This window comes from Lagopus leucura, unplaced genomic scaffold (assembly GCF_019238085.1).
Source record: "Lagopus leucura isolate 7727_CA_CO unplaced genomic scaffold, USGS_WTPT01 Super-Scaffold_100001, whole genome shotgun sequence".
NCBI lineage: Eukaryota > Metazoa > Chordata > Aves > Galliformes > Phasianidae > Lagopus > Lagopus leucura.
In genome coordinates this window covers 1361057-1379050 of record NW_024962262.1, presented here as the reverse complement: position 1 = coordinate 1379050, position 17994 = coordinate 1361057, and the positions used below count along the sequence as shown (strand labels likewise).

General features: G+C 43.5%; 1 protein-coding gene across 2 annotated transcripts in view; it reads left to right on the top strand.

Moving 5' to 3' along the window:
• Window positions 1–1130: 1130 nt before the first annotated feature.
• The window catches only part of RDX (radixin), a 37083-nt gene continuing 20219 nt past the window's right edge, over window positions 1131–17994 (top strand). The window contains exons 1-3 of one of the 2 annotated variants that reach the window (XM_042866629.1): window positions 1131–1235; window positions 7895–7959; window positions 16087–16170. In XM_042866629.1, the coding sequence (XP_042722563.1) occupies window positions 7948–7959; window positions 16087–16170 (96 nt within the window). In that variant the 5' untranslated portion in view covers window positions 1131–1235; window positions 7895–7947. Of the gene's footprint in view, window positions 1236–2435; window positions 2455–7894; window positions 7960–16086; window positions 16171–17994 lie in introns of those variants that run through there. The other variant, XM_042866630.1, reaches the window with a different exon arrangement.

The window sequence follows — 17994 nt, the reverse complement described above, 5'->3', positions numbered from 1 at the left end:
ATGATAATGCACGCATTGAAAAGAGCTTTTTCACACTCGCTATCAGCATGAAGCCATGACCTCAGAGCAATAATCCCATACCTGAGCCAGCTGACAAAGGACTGTTCTGGAGGAAAAGCCAGTCCCAAACTCAGTCAGCTAAAATAAACACGTTATCTGCTCTGCGCTGAATCACAGTTTCTGGTTCAAACCAAAGCTCCTGTCTTTAGGTACTGATTGGGATTGGGTCTGGTTTTCCACCGAAGAGCTTATTCATTTCCACCGGCTCTCGTGGGCCACCCGAGAGGGAAGTGTGTGCTGTGGTACCTGTGGAGGATACGAGGCACTTCGAAGTTCAACGTGCAGCAAAGCACTCCGTTTTCAACCTGGCCGCTCATGAGAACCAGCACAAAGAGCAGACAGAAGGGGTTACCCCAAGGAAATTTCAGCCCATGGGAGAAAATCGAACGCGTTTAATAAACCGAGACACTCGGGTCCTGCGGCGATGACTGCGGAACAGCCAAGACGCGTGAAACCATCTGAGAGCGACGTATTAGTCGCGATGATCTTCCCCGGCACACGAGGGCAGGGCGGCACGCAGGGGCTCGGCGCTCCCCCTCCGCAGGGCCCCGCGCTCCCCGCCCGCCCATTCGTGCCACAGCACGCGGCTGCCCCGCTCCCGCCCGGGCACGCCTGTGCCATTCCCCTCAGGGCCGGCCGACGGCCGAACCCGCGCGCGAGCCGCCTTCCCTCATCGCTTCACTTAAGCGGGCCGACGCTTTTCGAGTTTTACTCCCGGACGCCTTCCGACCCCCCTCGCCAAGCGCATCCTCCACCGAGCCCCGAGGCGGCGGGACACTCCGCCCTCGGAGCCGCAGCACGGCGCGCGGCTCCCTCCGCGTCGCCGAAACCCCGCGCCCCTCCGCCGTGGCTCCGGGCAGCGGCTTCGCGCCGCCCAGAGCGCACGCGCGTTCCCCTCCACGCACGCGCGCCGCGTCCCGAGCCGCAAAATCTGATAGGGGGGAAAATCTGAACGGCGCCGCCGCCGCCATATTGCGGAGCTGTCAGCGGCCGCCGCGCTCGGCGCCTCGTCCCCGGCGGCGCCGCGAGCAGCGCGGGGCGGCCCCGCAGCGCCTCCTGCCCCGCTGCCAGGGGGGGGCCGCGCGGCGGGGCGGGGAAACGCCCGCCTCGGTCCTCTCGGTCGCCTTTCCGCGCCTCGTCCCCTCCCCGACGCCGCGGGGGGAGCGCAGCCCCAGGTGAGCTCGGTGGCGCGGGGGCGGCGGGCCGGGTCGGGCGGCGGGCCGCTTGGCGGGCCGGGAGTTGCGGGCGGCGAGCGCTCCGTCCCGCCGTCCCCTCTGAGCGAGCCGTGGGCGTCCTGCGGGAGCTCCCGCTGCATTATTCATGGGTCCGCGGCCATGTGGCGGCTGCGTGCGGGAGCGATAAGGGCTCGCTTCGTGAAGGAGCGCCACGAGCATCTGTTGCTGTCTATTGTTCCCGACAAACGGACACTCGGAGAGTCCTTGAGTGCCGGCCGGCGGCGTGGGCTCTGCGGCCCTCGACGAGCCTTTGTGCCCTGCGTGTGCCTGGCTCCGTGCTCTGCGCGGGCTGTGCCGCCAGCGCTTCGCCTTTCGCGTAAAGGCGCGCAGCCCGCGGCTCTGTGCCTCCGGCCGTACCGGTTCTCTAAGTCTGCGCGTGGGAAACTACTCCGCCGACCTCTGTTGTGCCGGCAGAAAGAACCGAACCGGCCGCGGGCTGCGGCGGGGCCGTCTTCTCCTATCGGCCAAGTATTTCGCGTTCCCCTTCAGGGCACGGCCTTCCGCAAGCTTTTTCTTTCTGAGCTGTGAGAGTTGGGAGAACTCGGCTTCGTTCCGTGCGTGTGACGCTGAGTCAGGCTCCGGAGGTGTCCCCGCGCCCGGCCCCGTGCCGCGCGTCTTGGCTCGGCGCTGCCCACGCGCGGGTGCCGCAGCTGTCGGTGCGTGGGCTCCGCTCTGCGGCACCGCGCCGGGCGGGGCGTGGAGCCGCGCGCGGGGAATCGGCCCCGCTTCTGGCGCGGGTGCGGAGGAGCGAAAGCCGTCGGTCGGGTTGTAACTTTCGTCTGTATCGAGCTATCGATTTAGCAGAAGAGGGGTCGTGAGGAAAAATGAACGGCGGTGTTCCCAGATGAACGGCCTCCCGGAGAGCGGCGGTCACAAGGCGGTGGCACGTTTCCAGCTTTGTGCCAAAGTGACACAGCTCTTCCCTCCGGTTGGGAGGCTGGAGGGCTGAAGTACCCTACGCGACATCGAAAACCACGTGGAAAGGGACGCGGTGTGACACCTCAGGAGCTGTCCAGGGAGTTTTTTCCTTGGGTGCTGACTGAAAGAAACAATATGAAAAGTGTCTGGAGGGAGAACAGAAAGTGCTCTTGTCATTTGCTGCTGGTATCACAGCGGGGAGCGTTGCCGGCCTTGCTGATGTTCGGAGCTGCCAGATAAAGTTAGTTCACTGCCAGTGTGGTGAAGCTATAGAATGCAAAGTTGCTCACAGCGTATGTGGTGAGAATGTGGATTCGTCCACGCAGTGTGTGATCAGGGGTAAGGAATGAAAGAGGTGAACTTCTGGTGGAGGCAGTTTCTGGTAAATAGAGCAAATGAAGTCATTTCAGTCATTGTCACGGTAGGTATGTGGCTTTATTCTTCAGGGATCTTCAATTGCTGCTCAGCTTTTAAGAAGGAGTACTTGTGTTGGCAGGGGTTAAAAGGGAAGTTGTTCAAGGCATTGCAGCTTTGTATTGGATGTGTTAAAAACATCAAAGCTTTCCTATCACTTTGTATTGCCTTAAAAGTGTGTGGGTGTAGAGGAAAGGGAGGATTTTCAAGTTTGTAAATGTAACCAAACTTTATACTGAGTTGTGAAGAAAGACCTGATTATCCAAAGATACTGCGCATTAAAGCAGCACCCGGTGTGTCTCACGAGCTTTTCCCAGAGTTGGAGGGACCTCAGAAAACTCTTTGCTTTCTGTGCACAGCCCTTTTCTGAAGGGCTGCATCTCTGGGTAACTCTAGCAGCAGCTAATTCTTGGCTCTGCTGTGAGTTAAATAACTTTCTCTTTCGGTTTTAGGTGATTATTAATTACTCTGTGAAATGGAACCTTCAAGTCACATAGTTCAGGGAGAAACAGAATTATAAGACTGACTCAAACAGGGAGCACTTTTGATTTAAGAACTCTAGCTAGTGCGTATGGAGGCTGATGTGAGGGCTTTGCTGTGCTTTATGGAACTAGTCCTAAGAGACTTGCATCACATTATTCAAGAAACACAACCCCTGGTTCTGGAATGGGACGTACCCAGGGTTTCAGTTATGCCACAATTCTTTGCTAACGCTATTTTTAGACAAGTCTCTCACCTTAAAACAATAGAGTACTTGTGTCAATCACATGTCTTAATTTCCATTTTTACTTCTTTATCAGACTTACATGGGAAGACTGCATGTTGTTGTTGTAGAACTCATCCAGATCTTGGTTGGATGCCTTAAGCAAAATTCTGAAGTTGACAGTTTATTAAGCTTAGTATGCAAGTTGTTTAGCACATCTGTCTCTAACTGGTAAGACATCAAGTGTTGCATAAACATCATTTGTCTGTTCTGTGTTCCTTTCTATTTAACTACCATGCTGGCTGCTGCCCAGTTCTCATTAGTACTTCTGAAGTTCTTGGGATCTCCAGTCGAGAAGAAAGCAGCTCCATCTTCAAAATGGCTCTGGCTGTAAATATATTTGAAGCATAACAATTGTCGCTGTTATATAGTAACTATTTTCAGAGAATCAGCAAGTCAGGTATGGCGGGTGTGGAGGGAAATGTTCCTTTAAGGAGGTGAAGGTATAATACTCTAAGTGTTGCTATGTAAAATTCTGTAGTATCTGGCACTGGTCCCATCTCTTCTTTTTTAAAATTATTATGATGTTTTATTTACAGAATTTAGCTTTTTATTTTATCCCTCTTCCTGTAACATTGCTTGTCCTGGTTCCCCTGTGGTCTGCCTGCATCTCAGACAATTGTGTAGGTATTTCCTTACCTGAGTGACAGATACACGTAGAGGTATAGCCTGTGTGAACGCACAGCTTTATTGGACCTTGCCAAGTGTGTCCTTAGGATCTGTTGAGCTTAGTGGAAGGGATGGTTGCCACATGGGTGTGCGCGGGCTATGCTAGAACAAAGGTTTTGGCAGAAAGCTGAGGCCGAGTGGGTGAGTACAGTGGCCTGTAGGTTTTCTGTTGCTGCCTGTAAAACTGTTGGAGGTCACAACAATTGCAATGCTACAAGACTGCAAAGAAAAAGTGTATTTATGTTAAACAAGTTCCTGTAAATGGCTGAGCTGGCGTTACGTGGCTGAAACTCTGTGGTCCTGCCATCTGTGTGCCGGCAGGCAGGTGCTGAGAGCTCGCAGCCTGGGGAGACCCTGCAAAGAGACTTCTTCTGGAGGAAGGCTGTGTGCTGTCAGACAGGGCTCTGCTGATGCTGGGGCTCCGTTTTCCATCATCTCGGGCCTCCCGTCCCCTCCTCACCTGACCCCGGCCCCACGGCTGTGTGCATGAATGTTTCTTTTGAAAACAGCTGCTGCATAAATTATCTGTCAGAATTTTGGCATCGTGCGCTTTCTGCACCATCGCTTTCTGGATAAAGCTTTCTTTGTCATCTTTCAACAATTGCTTTATTTGTTGGCTTCTGTAGCATAACTGGGAACATGGATGATAATGATTTAAAAAAAAAAAAAAAAAAATCGAACTGCTATGTTGTTAAATGAATTGAAATCTCAATTGTTCATTTTAAGAGAATTTCTGTTTGGTTTGTGATGCGTGGCATCTGACCTCGTGGTGACTCAGTGCAGACATGGATCACAGCAGCACGTGCCATGAGGGCGTCGAGGCCCGGGGAGCTGCAGCAGGAGCTCTGCTCCCACAGCCCCACGGGGCTGGTATGGAATGGGGGTTAAGATAAAACTGAGCAAATGTAATTAACTGCGTCAGCAAAAAGCTTAGTGAGAGCCAAAATAACGCCGTCTGCTAAATATAAATTGGATACACGTAAATGGCAGAAGTGAGCTCCTACTGCAGTCGTCATAGTGGAGGTGAAGGTATTTTGCCTGGTGGTGATATTTGGTTTCTTTCAGTCAGATATTTTTGTTATATTTGTTTTGTTTTAATGCTAATTGATGCTGATAACTGGGGAAGATAGGGTGTTTTTTCTATTTGCTGCTTGATTTTGATTTTTTTTTTTCTCCACTTTGAGATCTGGGAAGAACTTGATTTTTCTGTAGTGATAATAATTAGTTACAATGCTTTGATATGAATATATTGTTGTGAAATTGTATAATACTGAGCATTGAAAGCATGTAGACACAGGCTGTTCCTGCACCATGTGCACTTTTATTTCCATATTATAAATTTCCAATTAACATCAGTGTTGGATTCATGTGACTTTTTTTCTTATAATACAACACGTGGTTTGTATATCTGCAGTAAGACCAGGCTTCAGCACAACTGGGGGAACTTACGATATTTTTCTTTTAAATAAATGGAGTTACAGCTTTAATCTAAGATACTACAGCAGATGCTTCAATGAAAATTGAGATACTGCTTGCTCTGTATAGATCTTTTCTGTTCTCTATGCTCCACTGTCACCTGTTGGGCCCATAGGATCTGTGGGGCTGGCAGAGACACTGTGTTCAGTTATGGACAAGAGGATTCTGAACTTTCAACTGGTAGCTTTGTTTTATTGCATGCAAACAGTATGTGTTAATTGTGTAAATTCAGTTAAATTATATATCTACTAGCTGTGGTTTGATGACTTAAAATTATCCTATAGAATGAAATGTTGTAGTGACATTTCTGATTTAAACGATTGCCCTAAGGTTTTAGAGTCTGCTTTCAAATAGTAATTTAGGATTGGTTTATAGCAGTTGAATAAAATGTTTAGGTAAAATCAAAAGCAGAAAATGAATATCTTGGAAGCATTTGCAAAAGTATGATGGTATGGCACAATCCTTTTGGAAAGTGGTAGGCACATTTCTTCTAGAAAGGCTTCAGAAAGCGATCAGCTGGTTGCAGCCCAGCCTTGTGCCATGTGCTCTCATTTGTTTTCTGGAGCCTGAACTTGAGTAATAACAGTAATCCTACCACACCTCTTCTTTTCAATGCAAATATGGGCACATAAAAGCAGCTGTGCCGCTTGCTATTTGTTTGAGAACTGGTGAGTTGGTGCACTTCTAAAATGGTGGATGAGACTCAGCTTTGGAACGGTTAGTTTTCTGAGCTTAACTCCAGGGCTGAGCCTTTGCTGGCAAGAAGGTGAGCGTGGGGGTTGCTGCAGCTTGGAATCCTTCCTGCTGATAGCAGAAGTTACAGCTAAGCTGTTCTACTTCTTATTTTTTGGGGGCTGCTAGAGAAGGCAGGGAGGAGGGAGGGCAACCTCTTCTGTGAATTGAGTGTGTGCTGTTGCATTCTATCAAAGGGCAGCGCTGTACAGACCCAGGGAACTTCGTAGAAACATCATTTCTTATCTTGCATCATTCCCACGCTCCTCCTCCCCACAAAGCTCTTTCAGTAAAAAATAAGAACAGAGGGAAGATGTAATTCTGGAGAAGTTTGCTCAAGTTTTTCAAAATTGTATCAAACTGTGCATTCAAATAGTAAAATAGCATTACTGATATTGTTCAGTACTTCAGAATCTCCTTCTTTACAAACTATAAAGTAGGAAAAGAAAACCAGGGAATGCCAGTGTCCTTCAGCTTGCTCTGCAAAGCTTTGTTCTTATTTTCTGTATTTTTATAAGAAGCAAAGGAGACATAACTTATATTTAAATATGTGTAACAATGTATTTGCTTTTTTTTCTTTGTGACTGTGAAATCCATTTTACAGGAGTTTACTTTTGATTAATAGATTGCTTTGGTTTTGTCTCTGAATTTCTTTAAGTGCTTCTGGGAATGTTACCTTTCTGGTGCAATAATAGAAATGTAATACTGGCATCTCAGATTATGCTGAATAGTGCATCATCTTCCTTTGCCTTAGCATGAATGATATTGCAGTTTATTATTTTTGAAGGCAGTGCTACCTTTGGTCCTCTTTGCAGAGCAGCTGCAGGGCTGGTTCATAGAAGTAAGTACTTTAAAGCTGAGCAGGAAGAATGACCACTACTTAGTCTTTCTAGGTTGGGATGAACAGAATCATGGCAGAATGAGATCTCCCAGCCACATTACAAGCATTGTAGGTTTTTTTGCAAGACATGAAGACCATTCTGATATTGTAGAACACAGCAGTAGATAATTTCATAACCATTTAGATATTACTTGTAGCCTTCCTCCTTACAAAATGAAGAAAATCTGCTTTGCTTAATTTTTATTTTTAATTTGTACTGTAATGGTCTACTTGTGTTTGTCTTCATCAGGGAAAAACGAGTGTGTCGTTTCTTCCGAGAGAAGTGGATGCTTTTATACACAAGAAACTGTTGTGATGCTTAAAGATCGTGTTAACTTTTTCTTTGTTTGCATGAAGTTTCAAATTTGTCTGGCATTGACAGTTTAAATTGCAGCTTTGGAGTTTCTTGACCAAATTTTTCTTCTCATAATGCTCAAGGTTTTCAGTACTGAAAGATGTCTAATATCACCTTGTTTTTAAAGAACTTGTAGCACTTGGGGAGCTATCTTAATTCTTACTTTAGTGGAGTATTAGTTTATAAGCACTGGAAAGGAGGCTACTTTCTAGAAACCTGTACATTCTGGAAGTGGGTAACTTAGCTGCTTGTTATTGTTACCTACTGAAAAGGGCATTTTGTATGTGCAGAACACCTGTTTATCTGTGTTGGCATTTGTACTATTTGCTGATGTATGCAAGCTCTGTTATGATTAATTTTAAAACAGCCCTTTTTACATTTGTTTTTGACAGAAGGGAACAAAGCATTTACGGAAGACTGAAGTGGACAAGAGAAAGCCAGCAAAATGCCGAAACCAGTAAGTTGCTTTTCTCTTAGTCATCTAAAATTTAACAGAACTTTCAGTTTTTTGGAGTGGCAATTCTCTGTGTAGAAGGAGCTGAGTGTCCTGGTGAGCAGCAGGCTGACCGTGAGCCAGCAGTGTGGCCTTGTGGCCAAGAAGGCCAATGGTTTCCTGGGGCACATTAAAAAGAGTGTGCCCAGCAGGTTGAGGGAGGTCATCCTCCCCCTCCGCTCTGCCCTGGTGAGGCCACATCTCAAATACTCTGTTCAGTTTTGGACTCCTTGGTTCATGACAGACAAAGAAGTTCTGGAGAGAGTTCAGTAGAGGACCACAAAGATGATAAAGAGCCTGGGGCATCTCCCTTACGAGGAAAGGTCGAGAGACTTGGGGCTGTTCAGTCTGGGGAAGAGAAGACGGGAGTTTATCAGTGCTTAAAGTATCTGATGGGTGGGGGTCAGGTTGGTAGGGTAAGGCTCTTTCTGGCAGTGACCGGTGGCAGATGAAGGAGTAATGGAATACTGGAATAGAGGAAGCTGCATATGAACATGAGGAAGAACATGTTTACTGTGAGGATGGCACTGGACCAAGCTGCCCAGAGAGGTTGTGGAGTTTCCTTCTCTGGAGATACTCAAAACCTACCTGGACTCTTTCAGGTGCAACCTACTATGGGTAACCTACTTTATCAGGGGGTTGGTCTGAAGGATCTGCAGAGGTCCCTTCTATCATCTATGATGCAGTGATCTTAGAACAGCACTGGTTGTTTTGCCCGTGTCCAGAGTATGTTTCATAAGATCTTATAATACACAAGTGGAGTTCAGCTGGATAGTTCGGTATGAACATGTGAAACACAGGGGAAGCTTGGTGCTTTGAGGAGTTGTGTGTCAGTTGTGCAGTTCAAGAGGAGAGTAGTGCTCACGGGCTGCAGTGGACTTAAAGCCTGGTTGGCTGGCAGAGGGAGTGATCTTTTAGGTACTGTTGACTTTGAGGTGAGATGGCGTACGCTGGGTGGTGGAGGCGCACTTTGTTCTTGACTCAAGGTCTGTTAGAATAAGTGGAAGGTTTTGCTGTAGGGTCTGTGACAAAAGACAAAACGTATGAAGTGTCAGTAATAGCAATGGGTCCATTAGGTGGTGTTTTTACTGTGGTGGGAGGTGAAATCTAGAAGGTAAACAGAGAAGGGAGAACACCTCATTTCAGCTAAAATATGGTTCATCCACTTTGTGTCCAGAAAAAAAAAAACTTTCATTTTTGTCTTGATACTGATTTTAGAATCCTTCAAGGATATACTCAGAAAATTGTTCTTCTGTTGTTGTTGTAATATTGTATGTTCAGTTCTTTGTCTACCATGTGTTAAATGACTTTTGGTTCTCTTTTTTCCCTTGTGTTTAGTGAGCAAAACATTCAGAAAGGGAACTGAATTGTCAAAGATTTTCTCCTCCTCTTAATTGGGTTCTGTAATAGTCTTCAGACTTCCTTTGTTTACTGATGTTTCATGAGGTAGTAGATGAGGAATGGGGCATATCTACCACTGAGTGCAGTTGTGTGTAAGTGTACATGTATCTTTTTGTAGAAGTTTTTTGCTCTTAATTTGAAATGCCAATAGTCAGTATTACGCGCCAGTATGTGGAAATGGTGTGGCATAATGAATAATGTGAGCGTGTCTGTCCAAAGGCTAGAAATTTTGTCTGGAGTGTGAGTATGCATACATATATTCTTATTATCTACTTGTTAATCCACGGGCAAACTGTCAGTGTCATTTTCTCCTTTCTGCCCCCCCAGTGATTTAGACCAATATCTTAACTCTTTATGAAAGGAGAATGAGTTATTTGTGTACTAAGCCCTTCCTACAGAAAGCTGCATTCTTAAAGACAAGAAAATGAATTGGCAATGTGTTATTTTCTGACCTTTTCCAATCCTGGCTATGTTAATTGAGTTGTACTTTGAATAGAGCTTCCCAACTGGTAGAGTATTTTTAGAATAAGAGAAAAAAGTGATTGTGGGATCCTGAAACCCCCAACTCCATGCAGTAACGGCCCAGGGAACTCACAGGTGTGATTGATAGAGAACAGCTCTGCCTGAGTGAGGTTACCTTTTCTTAAACTGTGGGATCAGAACCACAAAACTTAGCCTCTACCTCAAGGACTTGAGAGGAAATCGTAGGAAATGTGATTTTGGGAAGGTTTGAAGCAAAGGCGTATCCTTAGGGTTGACATTATGGAGTTGTCAGAAGGGCTCACAATTCATCCTACAAATAGAAATTTGCTACCAGAGCTTTGAAAGAAAGCGGGAGTTGTGCTAAAGGTGTGAGTATGCATACATATATTCTTCTATGATGGGCTTTATGTAAGACTTTTCAGATGTTGGCCTTTTCCTACTGATGTTGTAGGCGCTCCTGAGAAATCACCAAGTGAAGAGAGTTGTGAAGAAATGAGATGAAATTGGTAACTTTTCTGGAAAAATGTCATACGGATTTTTTCCTCTAAACCCTATCTTGCAGAAATTGTACCTCGTAATCAGTTAACATAGTAGTAGCACACATGGCACAGATGGGATAACTTTACCTGTAGAAGTCAAACCTCAGGTTTTGCTCTGGTAGCTTCTTAAATGATAGGCCACTGTGAAGCTTCCCCTGAAAGTTGACCTGTTGAGATTTTTTTTCCCTCAGATCCTGCAGTGTTGATCCCAATGGTAGTTGTTGAGAAATCCAGTGTGCTTGTAAGTGAATCTGTGCATAAAACTGAGCAAATTCTGCATTTTAGAATGAATTTTATTTTGATGTTACATGTAACAAATAATGAAGTTGAAGATCAGTGTAAATCACTGAACTCTTGATTACAGGAAGATCAATGAAAATAAATGCAGGTTTTTTCTTGCTTTTATGTGGAAAGTTTATGTAATATTCAAAACAGAATTAAACAAATGAAGACCAGTGAAGTGTTTCACCATGGAAAAATTTTGCTTTGAGACTCAGCTATTTTTCCTGGAAGTTTAGCCTCTGTCTGCAGTAAGGTTCATGGCACTGGGAATGATCTTCTTATATGTGGTAGTAAAGGTCATTGTTCTTATGTGAGTGGGATTTTCTCTCAGAGGCTACTAGGTTAAGTGGCTGGAGTGCAAAGTAGTGTTTTGAAAAGGGTATAAGGGACTTCAATGCATTGTTTTGAGATATTAAGGTAATATGTGTATGAAAAACATCCACTGTTAAAACATTTTCTTGTTCTTCTGTAAAGAAGTCTGTTGATGTACTTGATGTGTGTTTGGAACAAAGCAGCTCTCTGCAGTTTTCAAAGAGCTTGCTCAGCATCTCTACTTTTAAAATAAGTACTTTGGAGACATGAATATTCTCAGTTCTGCCTGTCAGTGCACAATTAAATTGCATTTAGCTTTAGTGATCCTTCTGGAAAAAAAAAAATTGCTGATTTGACTTTAATTAGGTCTTTGTTACTGTAATCAAAATTGGGGCTGCTCTGCTTGATTTTGCAATGTGCTCACTTCTCTGCCCAGGGAAGAACAGAGCATCTGTTGAATCTTACTTGCAATGTTTCATTCCAAAAAGAACAGATACGAAATGTTTCTCAGCTGTATGCCATTCTCTCAGCTCTTCACCAAAAATAGGAACGTGGGGTCTAAAATTAGACACCATTAGTTACGTAAGTGTTAATCATTTCATAGGCTAAGAAGATTAGGTTTAATTGACTGAAATTTTAGTTGCATTTATAAGGTGTAAGAGGAGTTAAAAGTATCGGCTCTTGTTGTTTTTTTTTTTTCCTGACAGTTTTCAACAGTTTTGTGCAAGGCACGAAGGAGCAAGATACCAGGTTGTCACAGGGCTACATGTCAGAAGATTAAAAGCAGCTCTTTGGGGCTGTGGCGTTTTATGCTATTGTGTATCTAGGAGCAGTAGCTATCACACTGTGAAGTAATATGGATGTTTGAAATTGGAATCAGTATTTGCAGGATTAAGTTAATTCCTGCGAAATGGTTGAATTGAATGGTTTACATTGTAACAACATTCTGATAAAAAGTGAATTTGTTTTGCAGGGCAATCTTTAGATATTCAGAGCATTAGTTATGGTTTGGACGTATGATTTATTTTGTGCAGCAGAAATAGACAATTGATGTCATTTTTGAGGACCTTTTTGATTTTTCTAACTTTGGGTTTTCTCAATTTTTGTGTTGCGTTATTCTGTAGCCTTTAGGCCATTTGATCCTTACCGTTTAACTTCTCTCATTCTTTAATTTTTCTCATTCATCTTTTCATCATTTTTTTTCACACGATTTTAAACAGTTTTCCTATTCTCTGTTACAGAATCACAGAATGGCCAGGGTTGGAAGGGACCTCAAGGATCTTGAATCTCCAACTCCCCTGCCACATGCAGGGCCACCAACCTCCCCATTTAATACTAGACCAGGCTGCCCAGGGCCCCATCCAACCTGGCCTTGAACACCTCCAGGGACGGGGCATCCACAACCTCTCTGGGCAGCCTATTAGTGCCAGCTCAGCTTTAGGCTTCTTAATGATAGCTGAAGCACCGCAACTCATCACAGCAAGCAGTGGCTAAAGGACAGCAATGGCTTTTTTCCTTTCCCTGACCATTTGTTTCCTTTACTACCTGTGGACAAGGAGCCAAGCTAGTTACTGTAGAAGCTGTGAGATAAGTCTTGGTAGTCTAAACATCAATTTAATGCTCTTAGGTGGAACGTTCCAATAGAAATGTCCAGTGCACTTTATGGTATGATAATCTTAACTGTTTTTTATGCATTCCTACCGCATCTTTGTTTATAGAAGCAGCCAACCAAAGAAAGCACCATGCTATAAGCTCTTCCTCGTAGAAATTTTTTAAAATGCTTTCAAGTGACTCATTAACCTCCTCTTTTATATTCTCCATTATGGCCTTTTGAATACAGACAGTGCTTGTCCAGATGCTCGGTTAATGTAAATTCACCTATAAATACATAGAGGTAGTATATTCAGGATGATATTCTGCCAGAAAGAGGCAAACTCTAACCACATTGTTATCTTGCCTGTGGGTTGGGGCATAGATTTAGTTATTTATCTTCAAATACTGTTCCCTACAGCTCAGGAGTGCACTTCTTGCCCTAACCTCTCTGGATGGAGATTGGCATACTCATATACCTGAACTGGGAGCAGAAAAGATGTCTTAAATCCTTTGTGTTAAAACTCTTCCTAGCTGCACAGATTGAGCATTGGCAGCATCGGAACTCTCTGTGCCCTGTGTAGTGCAGTCAGTGTTTTTTTGTGTCCATGTGCTGCATTGCCAGGTCTCAGTGCTTCAGGTCATTGCCCAGCTGTGTGTCAGCTGTGCCACAGCCTGGTTTACAAACAGGGAGCAGTCTCTCACCATGCAGACTTTGTGAATCCTCAGGCAAGGTCAAGGGCTATCCAGTTGTGAAACCTCCAGTGAAGTTTTTAAGTATTTCCCACCCGTGACCACATGGATATTTCTAGGTCAGTAGTAAGTGGAATAAACTGTTAAATTGTGACACCAAATATATGTTCAGACACCACAACTTTTTAAACGTTAGAAAAAGCTTCCTTGGGCAAACTTCTGTGGACTGCAAAAACCAGCAGGCAAGTTTCTAGGTTAGGCACAGAGTGACATCCTTACAAAGCATCTGCTCCCAGTGCCTTGTGGCAGCTTCAGCCGCTTGAGGGAATGAGTGTAATCCTGGTGAGGGCCAGATGGAGAAGCTGGCATAAACTAATTCTTGTTTCTTGAGCAGTGGTAGTGTTAGAACTTCTGCAAGAGGCTCATCCTGTCTCCGTGCTTGTTTGGTAAAGTTGGCTCAGCAGTTATGTTCAGAGCAGCGTTTGTCTTCATAAATTGTGGTTCAGGTAATGTCCCCTGCCACCCCCTGTGGCAGTTTCCCTGAAAGGCAGTCCATTGCCCAAGTCACTGGGCTGTCTCTCTCTATGTTCTCTCAGTCTTTCCTTATTGTCTTTCTTAATGCACCTTGTCTGCAAAATAAAGCTAACGGTGCAGCTGAGAGCAGAGGTTTGGTTTTGCTGAGAACGAATGGTGTGATTGGAATTTGGGTGAGATCAGCCTTCTGGATTTGTTGTCACCTTTTGCCAACAGTAACCTTGTTTTCCAGGATAGAAACAACTTTGTTTCAAAGCTTTTGCTATAAAAATGCAGAAGGTCAGTAGTTGCATGGCAAAATCTAAGTTAGCCCAAACATCTATAGGTGAAAAATATATTTAAAAAAAAAAAAAGTCAAGGGCAATATTACATTAGTGGGCTTTTTGTTAAAAATATCCCATGTCGTAAGAGGTTGTTTTAATATTACTGTCATTTAATTTGATACTTCTTAGTAGAACTTAAGTTCTGCAAGAGTATTAATGTGACATCTGATACTTTACTGTTTATTTATTTCAGCTTTTGTGAGGGATGCAGACTTGCAGGCAGGAGCTCTTCCATTTCTAAAAGAACTTTTTTAAAATAAGGGTATTTATGTCAGAAGTCCCTATTGCAACTTCACGAAGTCTGCTGCAGTTTAACATTCTGAGTTTTCTTAAATCTTCTGTGGCACTTCTTGTTTTGGCAGTGCTGTTGTTACATAAGAGGTGCTTTGGCATTTAATAAAGTTATATTTTAGCCCTTTAACTTACTGCTAGCTGTGCTAAAGCAGGCTTCCTTTCTGAAGCTGAATAAAAGTGCTTTTTTAAAAAGCTGCCTCTTTTTGAAAAGAGGATCAAAACATACAAAAAACACCTTCTCTCCTCCTCTCACACACCTCCCTCTATTTTTTTCCAATAAAAATTTACTATCTTTTCTCCAAAGCCTTCAACTCTTGTTCTTTATCAGTATTTGCACACAAAAAGTTTGTAACCCCCGCTATCTTCCTTGTTTGTAGGTCTATAACCTAGAGGTCTTCTGACTCCTGCAGTTCATCTTGTGCTTCCAGCTCATGTCCAGAGCTGTTTATCTTGATGCTAGGGAAAGGGGTGAACAACCTCAAATTGTTATGTAGGGACAAATTATTGTCCGGTTTTCTTTTTCCCACCATAGATCTGTTTTTCTGTGTTCTGTCTGACTGAGACTTTTCCAGACTTGCTTCTCAGATTATTCCACCTGGTGGCAAAATTAGGGAGATAAGGAATAGAAATGGTTTACACAGACATAGATCGAGTAGTGTTGGAACCTGCAGTACAAGTCCTAGTTTATTCCAGTTCCATATTTTATAGAAGATAGAAATGAGAATATATCTACGTGCCTTAAATAAGCCTTACATTTTTTTCCCTGCATCTGTGGCGATGTAAATTTGACCTTTAATGCTTTATACTCTTCTCAGAACATAAATACAATCTGATTGCCTAGCAGTAGGATGGAGGACTCTTCTAGCTGTGAGAAGACAGTACTGTGTATTGGTACTTATTTCTGTTTCATGAAAATTCTCACTCCTGTGTGTACCATCTGAAGAGGTATTGGTAAGGTATGTAGGCTTCTGGATATCACCTGGAGCTTTTGACTGCTTCCTTTGGAACAGACAGAAACAACATCTGTTGGGAGTCGTGTGGAAAATGGTTTCCTATAATAGGAGAGGGACAAAGCTCACAGAGTGCCAGTGGGTTTTCAGTCCTATAGTAGATTAAATGGGATCAATATAAAGAAAGCTGGCTTGTGTGATTCTTCTTTCCAATCATGAGAAAGTGTTTATTGGTCCATCTTGAGCTCTAGTCATATATCTGTATAATAACACTGAGTCTCTGAATCTGAGAAATAGCAGGACAGGATGCTGGTTGGCTTTTTGTCCTGTCAAGCATACACTGAAGTGATGATCTGTGACATGAACTTTTTCTGTAGCAGGTATCTGAGAATTCTACCAAAAGATAGTGCCCTATAGCTTAATGCCTGAGAGTTTAGTACTTATGTCAGCCTTCTCATTAAAATGGTACGTGAACTTTGTTCTGTGGTTTGATCTTCAGGCCTGGCATGGAATATTATGCAGAGTATGCTTCTATGTACAACAAAAGATTTTTGTCTACTCTTAGCTTTGTACAAGACCATTTAAATTGTTGAGTTTACTTTTTGTAGGCTATTTCTTGCAAACTAATCAAAGTATATGGAAGTATTGCATTTCTACAGTGTGATTTAAAATTTTCATTGTTTCCTGTAGATCAACGTCAGAGTAACCACAATGGATGCAGAGCTGGAATTTGCCATCCAACCCAATACAACAGGCAAGCAGCTCTTTGATCAGGTAACTTATTTGTATTTATATGTGTGTATATATATGCCTGTGTATGTATACAGCCACGTCATATTGAGGTTATTAAAGCAGAGTTTGATAAAGCAGCACTGTTCTCCTGTATACAGTTGTGTATTTTAATGTAACTGATTCTAAGCTATGCTGTTGATTAGATTGAACTTCAGCATTAATCCAAATGGAATGTGCTAAATTCAAAGACAATTCTGCATAAGTAGGTGAACAATGAGAAGTCAGTTGAGTATTATGTATAGAACTGCTTCACAGAATGAAACGCAGAATGGCCAGGATTGGAAGAGACCTCCAGGGTCATGAAGCTTCAACCCCCTGCCATGTGCAGGACCACCAACCTCCCCATTTAATATTAGACCAGGCTGCCCAGGGCCCCATCCAACCTGGCCTTGAACACCTCCAGGGTCAGGGCATCCACAACCTCTCTGGGCAGCCTGTTCCAGCACCTCACCACTCTCCCTGTAAGGAATTTCCCCCTGATATCCAACCTAAATCTTCCCTTGTTATAGAATAACAGAAAGTGATTCTTCGAAAGTGCTTCAAAGTAATGTTATTATACAGTGATGATGACAAAAATGAGATGCCTGGTGCATCTCCCCTATGAAGAGAGGCTAAGTGAACTGGTTCTATTTAGCCTTGAGGAAAGATGACTGAGAGGGGACCTGATCCAGGTTTATAAATATCTGAGGTGTGGGGGCCATAGTGGTGAGGCCAGCCTCTTTTCAGTGGTACGTGGAGACAGGACAAGGGGAAACAGACACAAGCTGCAGCATAGGAAATTCTACACGAGTGTGCGCAAGAACTTCTTTACAGTGAGGTGACGGAGCACTGGAACAGGCTGCCCAGGGAGGTGGTGGAGTCTCCTTCTCTGGAGATGTTCAAGACCTGCCTGGATGCCTACCTGTGCGACCTGCTGTAGGGAACCTGCTTTGGCAGGGGGGTTGGACTCGATGATCTCTGGAGGTCCCTTCCAACCCCTACAATGCTGTGATTCTGTGAAAAATACTAATTGCTGTAGGATTGTTAGAATTTCTTCTATGAGGAATTCTTATAACTTTCTTATAACTAAAATTGTTTAAAAGAGTGTAACACAAAAACTAAGGGAAGCTAGCATTTTTTCTTCAAGAATCTGTAGATGCTGTATTGACTATTGAATGTTTGAAAAGCAGTGCTATTCTGTAATCCAGTTTCCTTTCTTTTAAAACTTGAATTTCAGAGTGAAAACCTATAAATTACAGCTTTTAATGTGCTCCTGGTTTCAGGCCCATCAGAACTACACCTTTTCACTTGTCTGTATCTTGGAACCAGTTAAATGAGCTACACGAATGCTTTCTTTAAAAACATTGTTTGTACATTCATTCTTTCTGATATTAGCCATCAGAACCTTGAAATATGTATTTTTTGCTACTGGTTGTGGAGTGCTTTAGAAAATCTTAAAAGGTTGTCAATATGACATTTCTTTTTTCCTTGAGGAAATAAAAAGTACAATATATAATCCAGGCTCAAGTTGTGTGCATTCATTTAAAAAATGAAGAAGTATTCCAAATTATTCTTCAAAAACAGTGCAACTGTATTGAAAAAATATATATTTTGTTTTAGTAGGACTGTCACTTCTGTCCCTCCAGTGTAGATGCTTTGATTGCATTTTGGAGAAAGTGACAGTTAGGGGTTTTCACCTCACCAATTAAATGTCTCAGGATGTAAATTGAGGGGATGAGAATTTCTTTGTTTCTAACACTAAGCCTTTTACTGTATAATCAAGTAAATTTGTCACTTCTGTTAGAAGCAGATGTGACACATTTAAGC